General features: G+C 45.5%; 1 protein-coding gene across 1 annotated transcript in view; it reads right to left on the bottom strand.

Moving 5' to 3' along the window:
• LOC133009766 (cytosolic carboxypeptidase 4) overlaps positions 1 to 20,973 on the bottom strand; it is a 194,409-nt gene that overhangs the window by 38,897 nt on the left and 134,539 nt on the right. The window contains exons 21-22 of the mRNA XM_061077300.1: positions 10,969 to 11,149; positions 3,446 to 3,575 (exon numbers count right to left, since the gene is read on the bottom strand). Coding sequence (XP_060933283.1) covers positions 3,446 to 3,575; positions 10,969 to 11,149 — 311 coding nt within the window. The remainder of the gene's footprint in view (positions 1 to 3,445; positions 3,576 to 10,968; positions 11,150 to 20,973) is intronic.

The following is a 20,973-nucleotide window of genomic DNA, read 5'->3' as shown; positions in this document are numbered from 1 at the left end:
TTTTCTGTGTTACAGGTTTCTTTGAAATGTTGAATATGCAAATGAGCTATACACTAATCAAATATGCCCAAAATACACTCAAATAGGCTAAATTTTTTCCTTTACTCAAACCACAATAAAACTTTACATAGTAAAAGTATACATGAAAAGTAACCTTTTTTCTATTACAAGTTTCTTTTGAAATGAATTTGAATATGCACATGAGCTCCACTCTTATCGAATATGTCCTAATTTGCATAGGCAGAAACACCATTCATATGTATGACAAATACACCGGCCCAATCTTCATCCAATCATCCTACTGCCAATGGGTGATGGCAAAGCTGCTTTTAGACTGGCCTCTAAACTGAAAACCGCCTGGCTTGGTAGTACCTGCCAGGGGCATAACCCCCGCCGGTATAGTCTTCAGGGCTATGGAGGCACACAAGCCTCCCCACCACGAAAGAATAAAGAATGACACTAGCTATCTTGAACAAGCTAAGGTGTTCAGCCAGTCACAGGAAAATGTGGGAAAAGGCATCATCATTGCAGCAGGTGAAAAAGCTCTAGTATCACTGTATGGGGGCAAAAAAGAGGAATCACTGGATATGCTGAGATACAGGCGATTCTGTGATAAAGTAACTCAGAACTCATCTCCAGTGGAACCTTAAATTCTCCCTCCAACGTCAACAGCTGCAAAGTTCCATAGTCTTTTACCAAATGATGGAGTGGAAAGGGGGAAGTGAATGTATGGACCCAAAAGACTGCCTCTGTGACCCTGAAGACACTACCGGCGGGGGTTATACCCCTGGCAGGTACTACCAAGCCAGGCGGTTTTCAGGTAAGAGGGCAGTTTAAAAGCAGCTTTGCCATCACCCATTGGCAGTGGGATGATTGGGAGAAGATTGGGCCGATGTATTTGTCATACATATGAATGGTGTTTCTGCCTATGCAAATTAGGACGTTCAATAAGTGTGGAGCTCATGTGCATATTCAAATTCATTTCAAAAGAAACTTGTAATACAAAAAAGGTTACTTTTCATGTATACTTTTACGATGTACAGTTTTATTGTGGTAGGAGTAAGGAAAAAAAATTAAGCCTTTTTGAGTGTATTTTGGGACTATTCGATTAGTGTATAGCTCATTTGCATATTCAAATTCATTTTCAAAGAAACCTGTTACACAGAAAATTTTACTTTTCATGGGTACTTTCATTGTGTAAAGGATAGCCCCATTGGGGTGTATTGTTGCGTGGCCTTATTGGCACACATCTCGGATTGATGAGAATTAAACATATTTCCTCAACTAGGATTTCTTTGGAATTTAAGTATGTTGTTCTGGCCAGTCATTGAAATGATCTATGCTGGAAAAAAATTATTTTACAATTAGGCGGTCGTAAAACATGACTTTGCCTGGACTATTATTAAGCAATTCAATTCAGTTAAACTTTATTTGTATAGCTCCCAAACATAATATACATTTTATTCATGATATTTACTTTACACAGTAAGGACGAGACCTTAAAGATTGTAGAGAAAGTTCCCACAATGAGAAAGCATTTTGGCGCCTGTGGAGATAAAAGTCTCCCTCAACTGGAAGAAACCTCTTGCACAGAGGTCGACAACCGGTCGATCTCGCAGTCTTCACCGTCGATCCCAGAACTCTCTGGACTCACTGGCTGTGGTCGTGCCGCAGATCAGCTGTGTGTCTGTTGCTTGTTTTTCACACACGCTGTGTGTTAGCTACTGGTGGCAGAGGTCCTGGTTTATCTACTGCATTTCCTTCAAAGCAAGACGGTTTATGTACTAAAATAAATGTCAGTACTCTGCGGTATTAAGATTTGCATCTTCCGGTCTGTTGATAACAATCAAAGCCCCATTAGAACAAATTAATAGATTCAGAAAGTAAAATGCTGGAGTGCTTTTACCTTGAAACGGTTTTAAGGAAGTGTTGAAAATACATTTGTGTCATTGACAGATAATTATTGTAGTTCACAGCAGAATAAACAGAGAAAATGATCTTTCAGTTTTAATGTTTATCTGATGAATTTATGTCACAAACAAATGGTTGCAAAACTTTCTGTATGCCTTTTCAAAATAAAAGCACTACAGCGTTTCTGTGTACGTAATCCATTCCCTTATTTAAAAAGTTTTTTTAATTTTGAAATATTTGCAGGAGCAGAAGATGCATGGCTTAAAACTGTATGGCCGTATTCAAGTGAAAGCCTGTATGTAAAAACATTGTCCTCTGCAGAACATATTGTTGTACTGAGAAGGTACATATTGTGTTTTGAACAGATGCTATAAATATTAATTGATATTAATGTGAATATTGTGCATTGAATTGATAAAGTTGCTATACACTTTTGCTATACTATACACAAAGCCTTTCTTTTTGTATAGTTATGCTCGTACATTCAGCCTTAACCTGAAATTGTGAAAAAAATGTTTGTTTAAAAGAGGTTTACATGTGTTAAGGTGAAAAATAAGTCAGTGTTGTCATAATAAGACACATGTATAGTGTTATTCATTGGCCGTCAGTTACAGGCTCCGGATCCTGCTCTCCAGCCATCGGCTGGGTTCATCTGCATAGCCGTACCAGTTTCCTTTTGGTCAGCCTCTATGTACTAGCTCCTCTGTTAATCCTGATTAGGGTTGCAAAGTGGCGGAAAGTTTCCGGTTAATTTCCGGAAACTTGCCGGAAACTTTCCATGGGAAGTTAAGCTCGGGAATTTTGGGAATTAAAAAAAAAAAAAAAAAAAAAAATAGGCAAATTAAATGCTGAGTAGGGTTGCAAAATTCCGGGAATATTCAGACTTGGAAACTTTCCATGGGAATTAACAGGAATTAACGGGAATACACGGGAATATACAGGAATTAACGGTAATAAACTGGAAATGTTGTAGGTAATTAATACTAACTGTATTTACCTTGTCACATACAGACATAAATATAAACATTTTATTTTGTCATTATTTGAGCCCTGAGGAAACTTTGGGCACTTGACTTAATATGCTTCTGCATCGTTGTGTCATTCTTAACATAGGTCTTTGCACAGTATTTGCTAATGTACACAGCGTTTCCTTCTACATTGGATGGGGTGAAATGTCTCCACACATGAGATAGTGCATGTGGCATTGTTCTGTAGAATAAGATGAGAAAAAAGTTTGTAAAAAAAACACTAATTCATTGATAGAAGATCTTCTAAAGGTTCCAGAAGAAGCCCCAGCACCTCTAAACTTATTAACACATTTACCTTTTTGTAATTAGAAATTTGAAGAATACAAAATTGTGTAACTATATGTTTAGTAAAGATATGCAGAATAACTGAAAAATGACATCAGTGCAAAGTAACATGAGGTTTTCATCAAAAGAAAAAACAAGCAAAGCTCAAGAAAACACAACATCAAAGGATCAGTACATTAAGATAACAAGTGTACAAACGGACAGCCGTTGGTGTTTCTCACCAATGGAGTTCGCCCTATACTGTTGAGGTAGTAGAGGAAGCCTTTTGTGTGGTAAATGGTTGGACTGAGGATGGGGTCTGGTTTACACCACTGACGATTCAGATCTTGACTGTTCAGATCACAGCGATTCCTGAGAAGACATATCAGAGGAGACCACATTGAGTGCACAAATTATTATGTTGTTGGTTCTGTTACATGTTGTATATGACTAAAGGGAGACCATGATAAAGAGTGTAAAAAAGAGTAGAGTACAGTAGAGCAGTTGTTCTCCAACCAGAAAGTCGACAGTTCGATCCCCAGTCTTCCCCATCTGCCTGCTGAAGTGTCCTTGGGCAAGATGCTGAAACCTGAATTGCCCCTCATAGAACAAAAACGTGCTGCTAATAGATGCACTATATGAGTGTGTGTCTGAATGGGTGAAAGGCAAACTTTAATGTAAATCGCTTTGAGTGCTCATCAGGACTAGAAAAGTGCTATATAAAACAAACCATTTTCCATTTTACTATTTACAAAGTGTGACATCTCCTGTCCTTAATTCTTTTGCAAAAATAAGGAAAAAACACCCCCAAAACAATGGTTAAAGAAACGTGGGAAACTAACAGAGAGCCAAGTGTGAGGGATCCCTCTCCCAGGGCGGACAGATGTACAACAGATGTTGGGTGTAGCAGAGCACATATACATAAGAAAAAGACAATGATGAAGCAAGCAGTAATTGTGAGGGTTTTTTAGTGGGTGGTCTTCTAATCAAAAGGTTGGTAGTTTAAAACCAGTCTTCGTCATTCATCATGCTGAACGGCTCTATTGAAACAGAAGGAATTAGGGCCTGAGCACCGAATGGTGAGAGGCCCTATTAAAATTGTAAGGATTTTTGTTATTAGGGCCCGAGCACCGAATGGTGAGAGGCCCTATTGAATCTGTAAGGATTTTTATTATTATTATTATCATTTCCATTTGGGGGGCTTTTTCAGGGTCTAGACATGCTCAGAAAGTTATGAAACTTTGCAGGAAATTCAAGGTCTGCGAATATTTTAGTATTCTGGAGTAATTTGAAATGGGCGTGGCAAAATTGCTCAACAGCGCCCCCTGGAACCAGCCCCTAGGTTTCCACATAACCAATTTTCACCAAAGTCCGCCATTTTCTATTTAGTGGCCATTTTGGCCTTTTTTACTTTGACGTACTTGTCCCAGGGCTTTCATCAGATCATATTCAAATTCAGCTGAGTGTCATCACAACAAGATGGAGATAAAAACTGATTTAGAGATTGATTTTTCGTCACACCCTGTGAACGTAGCGTGGCGTCAAAGTTTGATTATACGCCATCAAAACAGGAGGTTCTGTATCTCGGACATACACGGTCCAATCGGGTCCAAACTAGACATGTGAGACAAGAGTTCCGGCCTAATGACATCTACACAGAAATTATGACTTAAAATCACAGCGCCCCCTGGTGAAAACAGGAAATTATCTTCTGTATTTCTCCTCATCCACTGACCTCAACCATGTCAAACTGTATCAAATGGGTCTCAAGACATTGATAGTGAAGATATAAGATTACTGTGACTTTTCGTCAAACGGCATATTAATGGCTTGGCATCAAAGTTCATCAACTCGCCGTGAAACACGAAATTGCTGTAACTTCTGTGTTCATGGTTCCATCTCACTCAAACTACATGTTTGTATCAACAGCCCCCCCTAAAGATATTCATATGGTTTTAAGGAATGGGCGTAGCAAAATAACTGACTAGCGCCCCCTAAAGGGCAGCCCCGGCACCACGTTTGGCCGACATGTACAAAAAACGATGGGAACATGTGTCTTTTCATAACAAACAAATAAGTCTCTTGGATAGATATGCTAGCCCAAACAGGAAGTCCGCCATTTTAAATTTAGTGGCCATTTTGACCATATTCACCATTTTTACTTTGACATACTTGTCCCAGGGCTTTCATCAGTTCCTCTTTAAATTCAGATGAGTGTCATCACAACAAGATGGAGTTAAAAACTGATTTAGGGATTGATTTTTCGTCACACCGTGTGACCGTGGCGTGGCGTCAAAGTTCATCAACTCGCCGTGAAACACGAAATGCTGTTACTTCAGTGTTCATGGTTCTATCTCACTCAAAGTACATGTGTGTATCAACAGCCTCCCCCCCGAAGAAATTCATATGGTTTTAAGGCCATGTGACCGTGGGGTGGCGTCAAAGTTTGATTAAACGCCATCAAAACACAAGGTTCTGTATCTCGGATATATATTGTCCAATCAAGTCCAAACTAGTGTAGAGTGTGGACATATTTCTATATGTGCAGCCCTCAGATACTGTGGGACATCAATCCTGTGTAACAACCAATAGCACCACAGAGCTTGGCAATAGGAACAGCCAATGAGAGAGCGGAGGGGGCGGGACAAGGAGAGGGCCGAGGACGACAACAGAGAAGATGGATGCGCCCGGAGAGCTCCCGCATGCTCGAGTGGAGTGAATGAGAGAAGCTGGCTTTAAGTTTAGCAACTAGCTCGTCGCGCCGGGGACCACGTCCGTGAACGAGGACAGCTTGCCGTCTCGCCGCTACAGACCCTGGAAGTGCCTGCAGAGTGTCGCCGCTCCAGCTAACGCCGGCCACACACCGGACGCGTTAGCGTCGCGTTGGCGTCGCGTAAGCGTCGCGTAGATCCCTAGCACGCCGGGGCCAGGCTGCACACCGGACAGGCTGAACTCCGCGCGGTCATCCTGCGATTCCTCTCCGTGATCACACATACAGCTGATATTTGTCATTAACTGAAACGGTGTCCCAGCATTTGTCCTTTTTAATGTTGTCTTTAAACAACACGGCCAAGGATCGTACAGCTCACTATACTACTTCTCCACTTCAATTATTAATTTAATGTCATCCATCTTCAAGAACTTCTCCGCTGTTTGCTCCGTTCAATGTCGGGTGTCGAGGGTAAATTACGTATTCTCCACTCAAGCCTATGTGGAGAGTACGTAGACACACACACACACACACACACCCCTCTCTCTTTCTATCTTTATGACTGCTTGTGTGTCTGTATGGAGGGGCAGAGGGGGACATTTAATAATGTGATTGGTAAAATTGGTAAAATTAAAACTCCAGGACAACAGAAGCTGGCAGCTAACTAGCTGCTAGGACCTGCAGCTCACTTGCTCTCCCCCTCTCTCTCTCTCTCTCAAGACACTAACAGACAGTCATCCGTGAGTATTACCCTGCCACATGTGAGTCGACGAGCAGCAAGGTGTCCGTGTTGGGAAGAATTTGATAACTTTGAGGACTGTTGCTCGATCACTTTGAACTGCATGTGTGAACTTTGAGTGGACTTTGATTGTGAAAGATGTGTGTCATTTAACATACTGTGAATCAAGTGCATGTTGGTACAGGGCACTGATATTTTGTGTTCTAGTTAATGTGCCTTTTCAGTAAGAATCACTCACCGGTGAGTAGGACAGGTGTTTTGGTTTAGAAAAGGGTCTCCAGTCGCCACGGGAAATAATTGTTTTTCATTTCAATTTAAATAAACAAGTTAAATGTAACTTTTTATATGGTTCATTCCACCTGTTACACTAGACATGTTAGACTAGAGTCCCGGCCTGATGACATCTACACAGAAATTATGACTTGAAATCACAGCGCCCCCTGGTGGCTACAGGAAGTGACATGTTTTGTACTTTGATCAACTGCTCCTGGCTGCTTAACAATATGCAGCTCAAAAGAGCTCAGTCAAGTCATTGGATCATAGTCAGAATTGTTTCATTTCCTCAAACCTTGCAAACATTGATGTGCGGCGAAGGATCATCCTTCGCCAAAGGACACAATGTTGTCATAACTCCACTGTGCATTGTCCTATCAAATCCAAACTTCTGTCACCTGATCAAAGTCCAAGCCTGAACAGCTCTATGTGTCAATATTTCCTGAGTGTCATAGCGCCACCTACTGATTCGCCATTAAACAGGAAGTACTTAGTTAATCCACTCTGCATAATCCAACCGGCTCCGAACAATTGACCTATGATCACAATCCTGATCTGAACACATCCATATCTAAATATTAGTTCAGGGTCATAGCGCCACCTACTGATCAGTGTGAAAATTAAGTTGTGGTAACATTGTCCAATTGACACAAAATTGCTCACGCTACATCAGAGCGCTTACTTGAACAGATCTATTTCTGTGCGTAATAATAGTGATGGCGCCACCTACTGGCAACAGGAAGTAAGCTTTGTTTTACAACTATCATTCGATTTACATAAAAATTTGCACAGTGTGATGTCCTACTTGACAGCGTGGACAGTAATGAGCAATTAGCAGGCAAGGATCAACGTCACGTGACAGACGCAGGAAGTGAAGCGTTTGTCTTTGCCGCAGTGCGCAACACGCATGCAACGCGAAGACGTGGGCTTGGTCATCGATCGCTCTCTCCCCCGACTGCAACAGGCTTCAACGTGCCGGTGCTCGGGCCCGAAAGTGCTACAACGTAGCCCTTGTTACATTCGAAACTGTCTATGGTGATCACTTTTGTCCCAGGCCAAATTGATCATTATGAGAAATTGATTTCTATAACAGAATTATGTGACTTCTGCATGAAAGTCCCGGACCATGAGAAAGGTAACATTGCTAACTTGCATAAGTGCGCTTGCACACACATACACAGGCTCTGCTACTCACTTCTCTCTCTCTTTCTCTGTCAGACACATACATAGACAGACACCAATTCAGCTGACGCCTCTGACTCCCTACAGTTTAAACGTATATTTGATTGAAATTACACCCCAATAGCAACACTGATCACCACATAATGATTGATACTTCAATGAGTAGAATCTTTTTTCATAGCTGTGCACACATTTATTCCTGACTGGCACTGGTGTAACAGAAAGAAGAACTGATAGGACTTTTGTAATCTTTATTTCTTCATCAAATCAATCAAATCAAATTTTATTTGTATAGCCCATATTCACAAATCACAATTCGTCTCATCGTGCGGGCTGATCGTAGTGGGAATGGCGGATCTTTAACATGGTATGACATCCTCTGTCCTAAACCCTCAGCAAGAGTAAGGAAAAACTACAAAAAAAACCCTGTTAACAGGGTAAAAATATGTAGAAACCTCAGAGAGAGCCACATGTGAGGGATCCCTCTCCCAGGACGGACAGAAGTGCAATTGTAGGAAAACATCATCAAGTTTAAAGTTTTTTAGCAGCATTGATAGGTTAAACATTTTGAAGGATAACTTCACTACGGTATGTCAAGCAGTCCTGCTGCAATCATAGTCTATGGTCAGCAACCAGCAGGATCCACAGTCATTGTCCACTGCCGCTTATTAGGATCCATCATGGGCTGCCGCCTCGGTCCTGGTCCACCGCCATCCGATGCCAACACAACAAAGGATCCGCCATTCCCACTACGATCAGCCCGCACGATATAGAATCCGCCATACTGGATCCAGCATTGCGACCTCTGATGCGCGATCCACAAATCGTAATCCATGGTTTCTTATGGTTAGTGTTCTTTTATCGAATCTTACCAATTATTTAGACAGCTTGTATCTGATCACCCTTGATCAGCTGACCAAAATAATCTCATCTTCTAAATCCACAACTTGTATCTAAGATCCCATTCCTACAAAATTAATTGATGAAATTTTGCCCCTGATAAATAGTACTTTACTGAACATAATCAATTTCTCATTATTATCAGGATATGAACATAAGTCCTTTAAACTAGCTGTAATCAAACCCTTTCTAAAAATTAATGATGAGTCATCTATGTGCACCAAAGTTAACCACGGTGTTCCCCAGGGTTCTGTGCTCGGCCCAATTCTATTCTCGTTATATATGCTTCCATATCAAACATTATCAGGACGGACACTATGCATTTTCACTGCTATGCTATAACATCTTGTTACATCTGTGGATGTGTGCCATCCACAGATGGCTTGAGGATTCACTGTCTATTCTACATGCATGTTTAAAATAAAAACATGAATCTGTGAAATACTTTAATAGCTAAGTGTTGCATGCAAGACGTATGTTTATAAATGGCAGTGGCATGGCCACCCTGTACCTTGCACATGCTTAAATTAAAAACATGAATATATGAACCTGTGTAATATTTGAATAGCTTAGTATTGAATGCACAATAACAGGGTAGCTATGTTTATACACGCCACAAGGCCAAGTTTAATATAAATCACAATTTTATACAATATATATAGTGAGGGGTCCTTGTTCCATCTCTCCACCAGTTTGGGGGTCCTTGGCCTGAAAAACGTTGAAGACCCCTGGTGTAATCAATTAACTAAACTCCACATTGATAAATGTAATAACCTAATAATGAATTATCAGGGTCCAGCGGTAAGTCCTTAAAGACTCTACAGCTTGTCCAAAATGTTGCAGCACATGTCCTGACAAGAACCAAGAAAAGAGACCACATTTCTCCTGTATTAGCTTCACTAAACTGGCTACCGATTAAATCTAGAATAGAATTTAGAATTCTTCTCCTCACCTTCAAGGCCCTTAATAATATGGCACCATTGTACCTCCAAGAGCTGATAGTACCATATCACCCCACTAGAGTACTGCACTCCATGGATTCAGACTTACTTTTCATCACTAAAGTCTCTAAAAGTAGAGTAGGAGCCAGACCTTTCAACTATAAAGCTCCTCTCCTGTGGAATCAGTGTTGCCAACTTGGCGACTTTGTCACTAAGTCTGGCGACTTTCCAAATCCTCATGGCGACTTCTTTTGTCAAAAGCTACTAGCGACAAATCTAGCGACTTTTTCTGGTGTTGTTGGAGACAAGGCTACAAACTGATTATTATAATCAATGCTGCAAATACCCATTCTCCATTACACGTGACATCTATTGCACTTCTGTCCATCCTGGGAGAGGGATCCCTCACATGTGGCTGTCTCTGAGGTTTCTTTGTTCTTTTTACCCTGTTAAAGCTTCTGGGTTAGGGTTAGTTAAATTTTGTTTTTTTACTAGTTTTTCCTTACTCTTGTTGAGGGTTAAGGGCAGAGGATGTCACACCTTGTTAAAGCCCTATGAGACAAATTGTGATTTGTGAATATTAATAATTTGATTGATTGATATTATCAAGCATTCACATCATAGATCTCTTTTATTACCTTTGTTATTATTTATTTGTATCCTGTTGTTTTTCATGGTTTTGCCTTGATTTACCTTCCTTTTATGTGTTTATACTTTGGACTTGTTTCCCTGGTTTATATTTTATTGTATTCCCCTTATCCTTTGAACTTCTCAGGTACTGAATCAAAAATAATTGAAGCAACCCTCCAGCTGATCCAATCTAGTATTTGCCGTCAGTTTTGTGTTCCAGACTTGAGCAAAATAATGCATATATGTGTATCAAACAACACTCATCTCCTTTTTCTCTGTGCAGTGTACACAATAAAAATGTGGACACAACTTAACAAATAAGGCTTAAATCACAATTTGTATGAACGTGAGAGAGATATTTTTTTAGAACAGTTTTCTCATCACACTCACGTGCCATTGATGACTCCGTCCGGATTAAGCATTGGGATGATCTTGAAGACAAAGGCTTCCCTCAGACACTGAGCCACCAGGTCACTGCTGCACAGAAACTCAAGGGTCCCCTTCATAACCCAGCTGGCATTGGACTCACCAGGATGGACACGGCTTGTCAGCACGATACAGGGACGATTACCTGGAGAGAGGAACATACAGCTCTATCATTTACCTGTTGGCATTATTTATGCTGTGTGGACAATTAGAGTTCTATTTTAGTATGTAAAGACTGGCTCATTCTTCAACACACACAGCTCATTTGTACACACTGTCAATCTGCGCAGACCAATGTTGCATAAACGGCTGAGCTAGATGTGAAATTATGTTCCATTTACGTGCGTTCTTAAAACTACAAGCAGATGTGCAATGCATATTGGAAAGTACCTTTAACCATAATATATGTCTTGTCCTCTTGCTTTGCTTGCTATCTTACATCCTGTGTGAATTATGGTTTAGCATTTTACCTTTTGGTCGGCACTCTATCTAACATTCTGTATAGATTCAAGATTCAAGATTTTTATTGTCAAATGCACAGAGATAACATGAAGCAGTCGCTGGCAATAAAAAACTTGGGTTACAGGCTCTCTTTAAGCAATGCTCAGTAATTTCAACCAAAAAAAATAAAATAAAAATAGAAATAGTATAAAATAGAATAAAATAGAATATCAATAAAATAGAAGATCAAAAGTTTAAAATAGAAAATAAAATATATATATCCAAATATATATATCTTTATAGATGAAGAGAAAAATAAAACAACAATAGTTCAATTCGTGCAGTAGTGCAAATATTCAAATATGCTTATTACAGTGCTGGTGCAAATATGCCAGGGTGCTGGTTTGGTGGAGTTATTGCAGTTCAGAGGAGTTTAAAAGTCTTATGGCCTGGGGATGAAATTGTCTCTGAGCCTGGTGGTGCGGGCCCGGATGCTGCGGTACCCTCGGCCAGACGGCAGCTGGCAAAAATGTTTATGGCTGGGGTGAAGGGGGTCTTTAATAATCCGGTTGCTCTTCCTCCTGCACCGCTGGGTGTAGAGGTCCTCCATGGATGACAGCTCCGTGGTGGTGATGAGCTGGGAAACTTCACCACCCTCTTGTCACAGTCTGCTCATCTCCTGTCTGCTGGTATTTTTCCACTCCTCTGTCTCTGCTCCACTCTACCTGTTAGCCACGCCCCCTCATCAGGCCAACTCTCCACACCTGTGACAGCCCTGGCTGCATATAAGCCTGCTCCTGTCTCTGCTTCAGTGCCAGATTGTCTTGCGTAAATGCCTGACCTCCAGCATTTCTCTCTCCGGCCTGCTACCTGTTATCTGCCTGCTACCTGCCTGCTACCTGCTCCGGCCTGCTACCTGTTATCTGCCTGCTACCTGCCTGCTACCTGCTCCGGCCTGCTATCTGCCTGCTATCTGCCTGCTATCTGCCTGCTACCTGCTTGCTACCTGCTTGCTACCTGCTCCGGCCTGCTACACAGCTCACCACTGAACCTGTCTGCATCTAGGTAATCCTCCTGCTGTGGACCTTGCCTCCACTCAGCAACACCAGACTCACTCCTTGCCAGATCTCGCTGAAGATCACTGGGAACAAAGACTTTTCACCCTGCCACTGTTAAGAACTGTTTAAGACTGCAGTGAAAAATAAAGTTCATTACCAATTAAGATCTCGTCTGCCTGTGCTGCATTTGGGTCCTCACCATACCCGTGACAGTACAATCTGGCCAGACATGGACCCAGCGCACACGCCGATGGATCGCCTGGAGAAGGTAGAGGCGATGCTCCAGCACCACGAGGCGCTGCTGCTTTCGAACTCAGCAGATGTTCAACTGGCGGTGACTAAGCAGGAGCAGGCGGTTACCTTGCTAGCCTCGCAGGTCCAACAACTCGCCGCAGCTTTTGCTCAAGTTGTCCCTCTGCCTCCAGAACCAGTCCAGCCTCTACCAGTCCCGGCTGCCTCTGCTTCCGCCTCGGAGCCTCGTGTGGGGGTTCCTGAACGCTACGCCGGGGACGCGGAGGGCTGCCGCCCGTTCCTCACGAACTGTTCCATCCTGTTTGCCCTCCAGCCCCACACCTTCGCTTCGGAAGACGCCAGGGTGGCGTTCACCGTGAATCATCTGACTGGGCGCGCTCGGCTGTGGGGAACAGCCGAGTGGGAGCGTCGCACTCCAGCGTGCTCCACTTTCCAAGCCTTCGCCGCTGAGCTCCGCAAAGTGTTCGGAGAAGCTTCCCGAGGTCCGGACGCTTCTGGAGGGCTTCTAGGTCTGAAGCAAGGGTCTCGTTCAGTGGCCGATTACTCCATCCACTTCCGCACCCAGGCTAGCTCCAGTGAGTGGAACCAGGCTGCCCAGTGCGACGCATTCCTGATGGGGCTCGCTGACTACATTAAAGACGAACTGATTTCGTACGACCTTCCCACCACTGTCGACGGCATCATCGAGCTGGCGTCCCGCATCGACCGTCGCATTCAAGCGAGACAGCGGGAGAAACATCAGGGGCTCGCAGGACGACGCCAGCCCGCCCCTTCACCAGCGGCTTCCGACGTATCGATGCTTTCTGGCTGCCGGTATTCAGGGGAGCCTGAACCCATGCAGGTGGGTCGGGCCAGTCTAACTCCAGAAGAGAGGAGGAGACGCCGCGAGGGGAGCCTCTGCCTGTATTGTGGCCAAGCGGGACACTTTATTTCCAGGTGCCCGCTAAAAGGTCGGGCTCATCAGGAAGGAAGGAGTTCCTGGTGAGTCATACATCTAGCTCCTCCTCCAGCCCACGATCCCTGTGCCAGGTCCGCCTGCTACTGCCTGAGGGATCCCAGACCCTCGCCACCCTCATTGACTCTGGCTCTGATGCCAACATTATGGACTCTAACCTAGCTCTGCAGCTGGGTGTCGGTCCGATTCCCCTGCCAGCTCCAGTTTCCACCAACGCTCTGGATGGCCGACTTCTGGGAACTGTGACCCACCTGACAGTGCCTATACGGATGTTAATTTCCGGGAACCACCATGAAACACTCCAGTTTCACATCCTGCACTCTCCTCGTCATCCTCTCCTTCTGGGGTTCCCATGGCTCCGACGTCACAATCCACACCTTGATTGGACCACAGGGGCGATCCTGGGGTGGAGTTCATCGTGTCACCAGGTCTGCCTCAAGCAAGCCGCCACACCACGACCTTCTGCCACGACCAGTTCTTCTACCGATGTGCTGGGGGTCCCGGCTGAGTATCTGGACTTCAGGGAGGTCTTCAGTAAGGCCAAGGCAACCTCCCTGCCCCCACATCGGCCCTATGACTGCGCCATCAACCTCCAGCCCGGTGCCACGCCCCCCAGAGGACGCCTGTATTCCCTGTCCGTTCCTGAGAGGGGGGCGATGGAGACATATATCAATGACGGTCTAGCGGCAGGCATCATCCGCCCTTCCTCGTCTCCGGCTGGAGCAGGTTTCTTCTTCGTGGAGAAGAAAGACAAGACACTCCGCCCCTGCATTGATTACCGTGGATTGAATGACATTACCATCAAGAACCGGTACCCCCTGCCTCTCATCTCCTCAGCTTTCGAGCTCCTAGAGGGGGCCACCATATTCACCAAGCTTGACCTGCGCAACGCCTACCACCTGGTCCGGATCCGCGAGGGGGACGAGTGGAAGACGGCGTTCAATACCCCCACTGGTCACTACGAGTACCTGGTGATGCCCTTCGGCCTCACCAACGCTCCTGCTGTCTTCCAGGCTCTGGTCAACGACGTGCTCAGGGACATGCTCAACAAGGTCGTCTTCGTGTACCTTGATGACATTCTGATCTTCTCCCGCTCCAGAGAGGAACATGTACATCACGTCCAGAAGGTCCTCCAACGTCTGCTGGAAAACTCCCTGTTCATCAAGGCCGAGAAGTGTGAGTTTCACGTCTCGTCTGTCTCCTTCCTGGGGTACGTCGTAGGGAGAGGGACCGTGGAGATGGACTCAGCCAAGGTTTCTGCCGTCACCACTTGGCCCGCCCCTGATTCCCGCAAGCAGCTGCAACGTTTCCTGGGCTTCGCCAACTTCTACCGGAAGTTCATCAGGGGCTACAGTTCGGTGGCGGCCCCCCTCACAGCTCTTACCTCCTCCAAGGTTCCGTTTCTCTGGTCCACGGCCGCCAATGACTCTTTTCTGGCCCTGAAGACACGATTCACCTCGGCCCCCATCCTCCAAATACCGGACCCTGAACGGCAGTTCGTGGTCGAGGTGGACGCTTCCGACTCGGGAGTGGGGGCTGTCTTGTCCCAGAGAGCAGCCTCCGACCAGAGGTTGCACCCCTGCGCATTCTATTCCCGACGTTTGACCCCGGCAGAGAGGAATTATGACATTGGAAACCGAGAGCTCCTCGCCGTCAAGTTGGCTTTAGAAGAGTGGCGACACTGGCTCGAGGGGACTAAACTGCCGTTTCTGGTATGGACTGACCATAAAAACCTTGAGTACCTCCAGTCCGCCAAAAGACTGAACTCCCGCCAGGCTCGATGGGCACTCTTCCTGACCCGCTTCAACTTTTCCCTCTCCTATCGACCGGGGTCCCGCAACGTCAAGCCCGATGCCCTGTCCCGTCAGTTCTCGGAAAAGGAGGGGGACAGGACCGACCCAGACACTATCCTGCCTTCTTCCCGTCTGGTGGCCACACTCACCTGGGAGATAGAGGAGAAGGTCAGGGTCGCCGCCCAAGACCAGCCCGGACCTAGTGCTTGCCCTCCCAACTGTCTGTTCGTCCCGCCTGACCTCCGGTCCGAGGTTCTACAATGGGCCCACAGCACTCAACTTACCTGTCATCCAGGGATCCAACGGACCAAGGACGTGGTGCGGCGCCGGTTCTGGTGGACGTCAGTGGATGAGGACATTCGGGGGTTCGTCAATGCCTGTCCCACCTGCAACCAGCACAAGCCGGCTCATCATGCCCCTGCCGGTCTTCTACATCCTCTGCCTGTGCCTCATCGTCCCTGGTCGCACATTTCTTTGGACTTTGTCACCGGTCTACCACCATCCAGCGGCAACACTACTATCCTGACGGTGGTAGATAGGTTCAGCAAGATGGCACATTTCGTGCCCCTGCCCAAACTCCCATCTGCCAAAGAGACGGCTAAACTACTCCTCCTCCACGTCGTCCGTCTCCATGGCATCCCAGTGGACGTGGTCTCTGATCGGGGTCCCCAGTTCGCCTCAGTATTCTGGAGGGAGTTCTGCTCGCTCCTGGGAGCCACCGTCAGCCTGTCCTCGGGGTACCACCCCCAGTCCAACGGCCAGACCGAACGCAAGAATCAGGAGATGGAAACGGCACTACGTTGCATGACGTCTCAAGACCCTACTTCTTGGTCCGAACAGCTCCTATGGGTAGAATACGCCCACAACACCTTGACCAGCTCCGCCACCGGTCTCTCCCCCTTTGAGTGCACCTATGGGTTCCAACCACCGCTTTTTCCGGTACTTGAGAAAGAAACATCCTGCCCCTCTGTCCAGGACTTCATCCGCCGTTGTCGCAGGACTTGGACCCGAGCCAGGGCGGCTCTACTCCGGGCCGCTGACCGCTACACCGCGGCCGCCAATCGCCACCGCTCCAAGGCCCCAGACTACCAGCCGGGTCAGAAAGTTTGGCTTTCCACCCGTGATCTTCCCCTCCGGGTGGAATCCAAGAAACTGGCTCCTCGCTTCATCGGCCCGTTCGAGATCCAGGAGATCGTCAACCCAGTGGCAGTGAGGCTCAAACTCCCTAGATCCATGCGGGTTCATCCCACGTTTCATGTCTCCAAGGTTAAACCGGTCCAAGAGAGCGCCCTGGTTCCTGCCACACCACCTCCACCACCTCCTCGCCTCATCGATGGAGGTCCCGCCTACACTGTCCGTCGTATCCTGCAGTCTCGCCGGCGTGGGAGGGGATTCCAGTACTTGGTGGACTGGGAGGGTTACGGCCCTGAAGAAAGGTTCTGGGTTCCTGGGAGGAACATCTTGGACCGCACCATCATCAGGGATTTCCATCGACGCAACCCCACCCAGACGTCCAGAACCAGGCCACCTCCCAGACCACATCCTCCGTCGGAGTCCCCAAACGACAGCGACGACAGTCTCCCCGGGACCAGGGTCTTGGAGATGGACGCTGGGCTCTCGGACGAGTATTAGCCCTCCTCCAGGCCCCCGCCTCCCACCCGGTTTGGTCCATTCGTCTTGGGACGTCGAGAGCCGTCCCTTGAGGGGGGGTTCTGTCACAGTCTGCTCATCTCCTGTCTGCTGGTATTTTTCCACTCCTCTGTCTCTGCTCCACTCTACCTGTTAGCCACGCCCCCTCATCAGGCCAACTCTCCACACCTGTGACAGCCCTGGCTGCATATAAGCCTGCTCCTGTCTCTGCTTCAGTGCCAGATTGTCTTGCGTAAATGCCTGACCTCCAGCATTTCTCTCTCCGGCCTGCTACCTGTTATCTGCCTGCTACCTGCCTGCTACCTGCTCCGGCCTGCTACCTGTTATCTGCCTGCTACCTGCCTGCTACCTGCTCCGGCCTGCTACCTGCTATCTGCCTGCTATCTGCCTGCTACCTGCTTGCTACCTGCTTGCTACCTGCTCCGGCCTGCTACACAGCTCACCACTGAACCTGTCTGCATCTAGGTAATCCTCCTGCTGTGGACCTTGCCTCCACTCAGCAACACCAGACTCACTCCTTGCCAGATCTCGCTGAAGATCACTGGGAACAAAGACTTTTCACCCTGCCACTGTTAAGAACTGTTTAAGACTGCAGTGAAAAATAAAGTTCATTACCAATTAAGATCTCGTCTGCCTGTGCTGCATTTGGGTCCTCACCATACCCGTGACACCTCTCTAAAGCCTTACGGTTGAGGGCGGTGCAACTGCCATACCAGGCGGTGATGCAGCCAGTCAGGATGCTCTCTATGGTGCTACGTTGTATCATCCTGCATTCCATCCTGCATACGTTGTATCATCCTGCATTCCATTCTGCATACGTTGTATGAGCATTGAAAAATGTATTAGACCATATTAGGTTGTGACATCCAGTAACAGACAGGATATAACCACTGTGATATTTTCAGCACACACTCACTTGGTGCATCTCATATGCTTTTCGTATCTTACAAGACTTAGAGAACTCCCAAACAGAACCTCACAGAGGAACTGACTTTATTTTTTAACTTGAAATATCTTTACGAAGTGCTCCAATAAGGACTGAAGCGATGGAACTCGACTTTAGAGTTTGTTAACAATCTGTATCTTTTACATTTCTAAATAAATTTGCTGTTACCCATTCACAAAACTGTTTGAAAGTATCCATAGGATAACTAAGTCTGCTGCAACGAGGTGTGGATTGAACATTGTGAAACACTAGGAAGTAAGATGCATACAAGCCTAGGACTGTGCAAGGACTGGCCCACTATAACAACTCCAGCTACCGTTAGCCTGTAAAACCCTGCGTTCCTTAAGAGTGATGGCTTATCTGTCGGTGTAGAGTCATAACCTAAGGGTAAACGGATTCTGCCTAGACAACCCTGAGAATTGATCACTCTCTTGGTTGTCGCCTTTAAAGCGTCTCAAACCGTGAATCCTCCTCTGAGCAAATGGGCTAAATACTTTGACTTTGTACACTCTGCGATCGATGATAGGGCTACGGACGTTAAGGACCCTGGAAGGCTGAAAAAGGCCGTTACAAAATAGCTAGGCTGGTAACCGTTCCAGGGGTCCCAATCTAGCTACACCAAGCTGTCTCTGTATAGGTGGTACAACATCGACCCACATACAGACTGGCTGCCTAATATATAAAGATGGCTGTCAATTAATTCAGCCTGCACATACCATCTCCAAGAACCCCAAACATAACCCCCAGTATAAATATACGATAAATATTTACAATATTTATATTTAAAATATACATATACAATCAATACATATTTATCAACCAAACCATCCCGAATAAAAACTATTAAATATCATACAAAAACCTACTAGTTTGAATTAACTTCCCCCTGCCCACTTCCTTATTAGTTCAACCCTCCCGGAACTCTTTAAAAGGCATTTGTGCCCCGGGGAGGTCTTTTGCCCGAACACCTTGGGAGAAAGGAGAGGTGACTGTAATGGACACTGAAACTGTTTCTTTGTCATTCCCTCTGCAGAATGCTCTTCGCATGCTGTATGATTGTCTGACCTTCCTTGCAAGGAATAAAGTATACGTAAAAGTCGATATTTGTTCCAATCAGATCCTGTGTGGAACACAAACATCCGCAACATGTTCTTACAGTTTTTTTCTGCATCTTTTTGAGAGGGTACGCAAGTGAAAAAAGGTGGTCCTAGAAATTTGTTTTAAATGAGAATTAAAGGACACATCGGAATCCATGATCATTCCCAAGTTCCGGACTGTTTCATTGGAAGCAAGGGCAAATTTGTCTAGAGCAGCTATATCATTAGATAATGTATCTCTAAGGTGTTTAGGGCCAAGTATTAGAGCTAGGGCTATAAAAACAATTAACATTTTTAATCAGATTAATCACACGGTAGAATCACTGATTTACACAAAGATTTTTCTGATATAAAAGCTAAAAGTTGATTGCAACGATCTTCTCCAGACTCCTGGGATGTTTAGAGATGGGTCTAACGTTGTTAAAATCATTGGAGTTAAGTCGGTGTTTCTTTAACCACATGTTGGTCCTGCGTCAGATAGACCCAGAGTGTGTGTGTGTGTGTGTGTGTGTCCTGCTGGCCCATGCATCACACACCAGGCCCGGGCTCGCTCTCCGGGCCCAGCAGGAGCTCATGTATGCCAGTGTGGGATTTTATCCATTATTTAGACCCAGCAGGAGCTCATGTATCCCCCTGGGGGATTTTAGGATCTCTCCCTCCCCAGTGGGGGCCCCAATCACCACCCACAGTGGCCGAGTCACGGTGCGTAAAGCTCAGATACACATTCATCGAGCTCCAGCTCCTCTCCGGAGATCCAAGGACCATCCAGGCATCTCTTTCCATCCACTCTGGCTGATTCACAGTGCTTACAGCCCGGGCACACATGCCTTGTGTCTACAGTCATTTTGCCCGTGTCACCGAAAACCAGGTTTCTGAAATTGTGCAGAGTGTATTCTGTCAGGGGGGGTTAAACCTGGACATTGTAACGATCAGCATCACTATTTTCTCGATCCACTCCATCACTGTTTTTTTGCTACTAAAACACTTTGGATATTTTTCAATCCAAAGGAGGAGCCCCTGGGACCTCACTCCATTGATTTTATTAATTTTTAACCCCAGCAGGAGCTCCTCTATCCCTGTGTGGGTTCTAACGTTTAATCCCTGCTGTAACACTCAAGCAGTGGGATACACTTCGCTTCTCTGCAGGGTCATTTAGACCCACAGCTGATTCCAATTGTATTCTCGGGGGGTCGATTAGTCGCTTAATTGTTCTGCTCTTAAATGGTGCAATTTGAAAACCACAGGCCAGTGTTAATTTTGGCAGCTATTTTTGATTTAGTCTTAGTCTTAGTCTTTTGACGAAAATGCATATTAGTTTTAGTCTAGTTTTAGTCATTTTTATCCTTCTTAGTTTTAGTCTAGTTTTAGTCGACGAAAACAAATTACATTTTAGTCTAGTTTTAGTCGACGAAAACAAATTACATTTTAGTCTAGTTTTAGTCACATTTAATAGCCACATTAAACTCCTTATCTTCCCTTCTCAGGTCCCTGTGTTGTGTCTACAACTGCGTACTAGTCTAGCTTGCAGTACTTAGGTTGTCCATTAGATGTCCCTCCTATAGGTCTATAGCAGGGGTCGGCAACCTTTACTATCAAAAGAGCCATTTTGCCCCCTCTTCCCCCAAATAAAATTTGTCTGGAGCCGCAAAACATATTTGATAACAAAGCTGATAAAATTTTATATAAAGTTATACTATACTAATCTGTAGATTATTGCATTTATGAAATTATAGAACAACAATAAAGAAAACTGTTGACATTTTATTTATTTTTACCT

Source organism: Limanda limanda, chromosome 8 (assembly GCF_963576545.1).
Source record: "Limanda limanda chromosome 8, fLimLim1.1, whole genome shotgun sequence".
In the NCBI taxonomy this organism is placed as follows: Eukaryota; Metazoa; Chordata; class Actinopteri; order Pleuronectiformes; family Pleuronectidae; genus Limanda; species Limanda limanda.
This window is presented reverse-complemented; position numbering and strand designations above follow the sequence as displayed.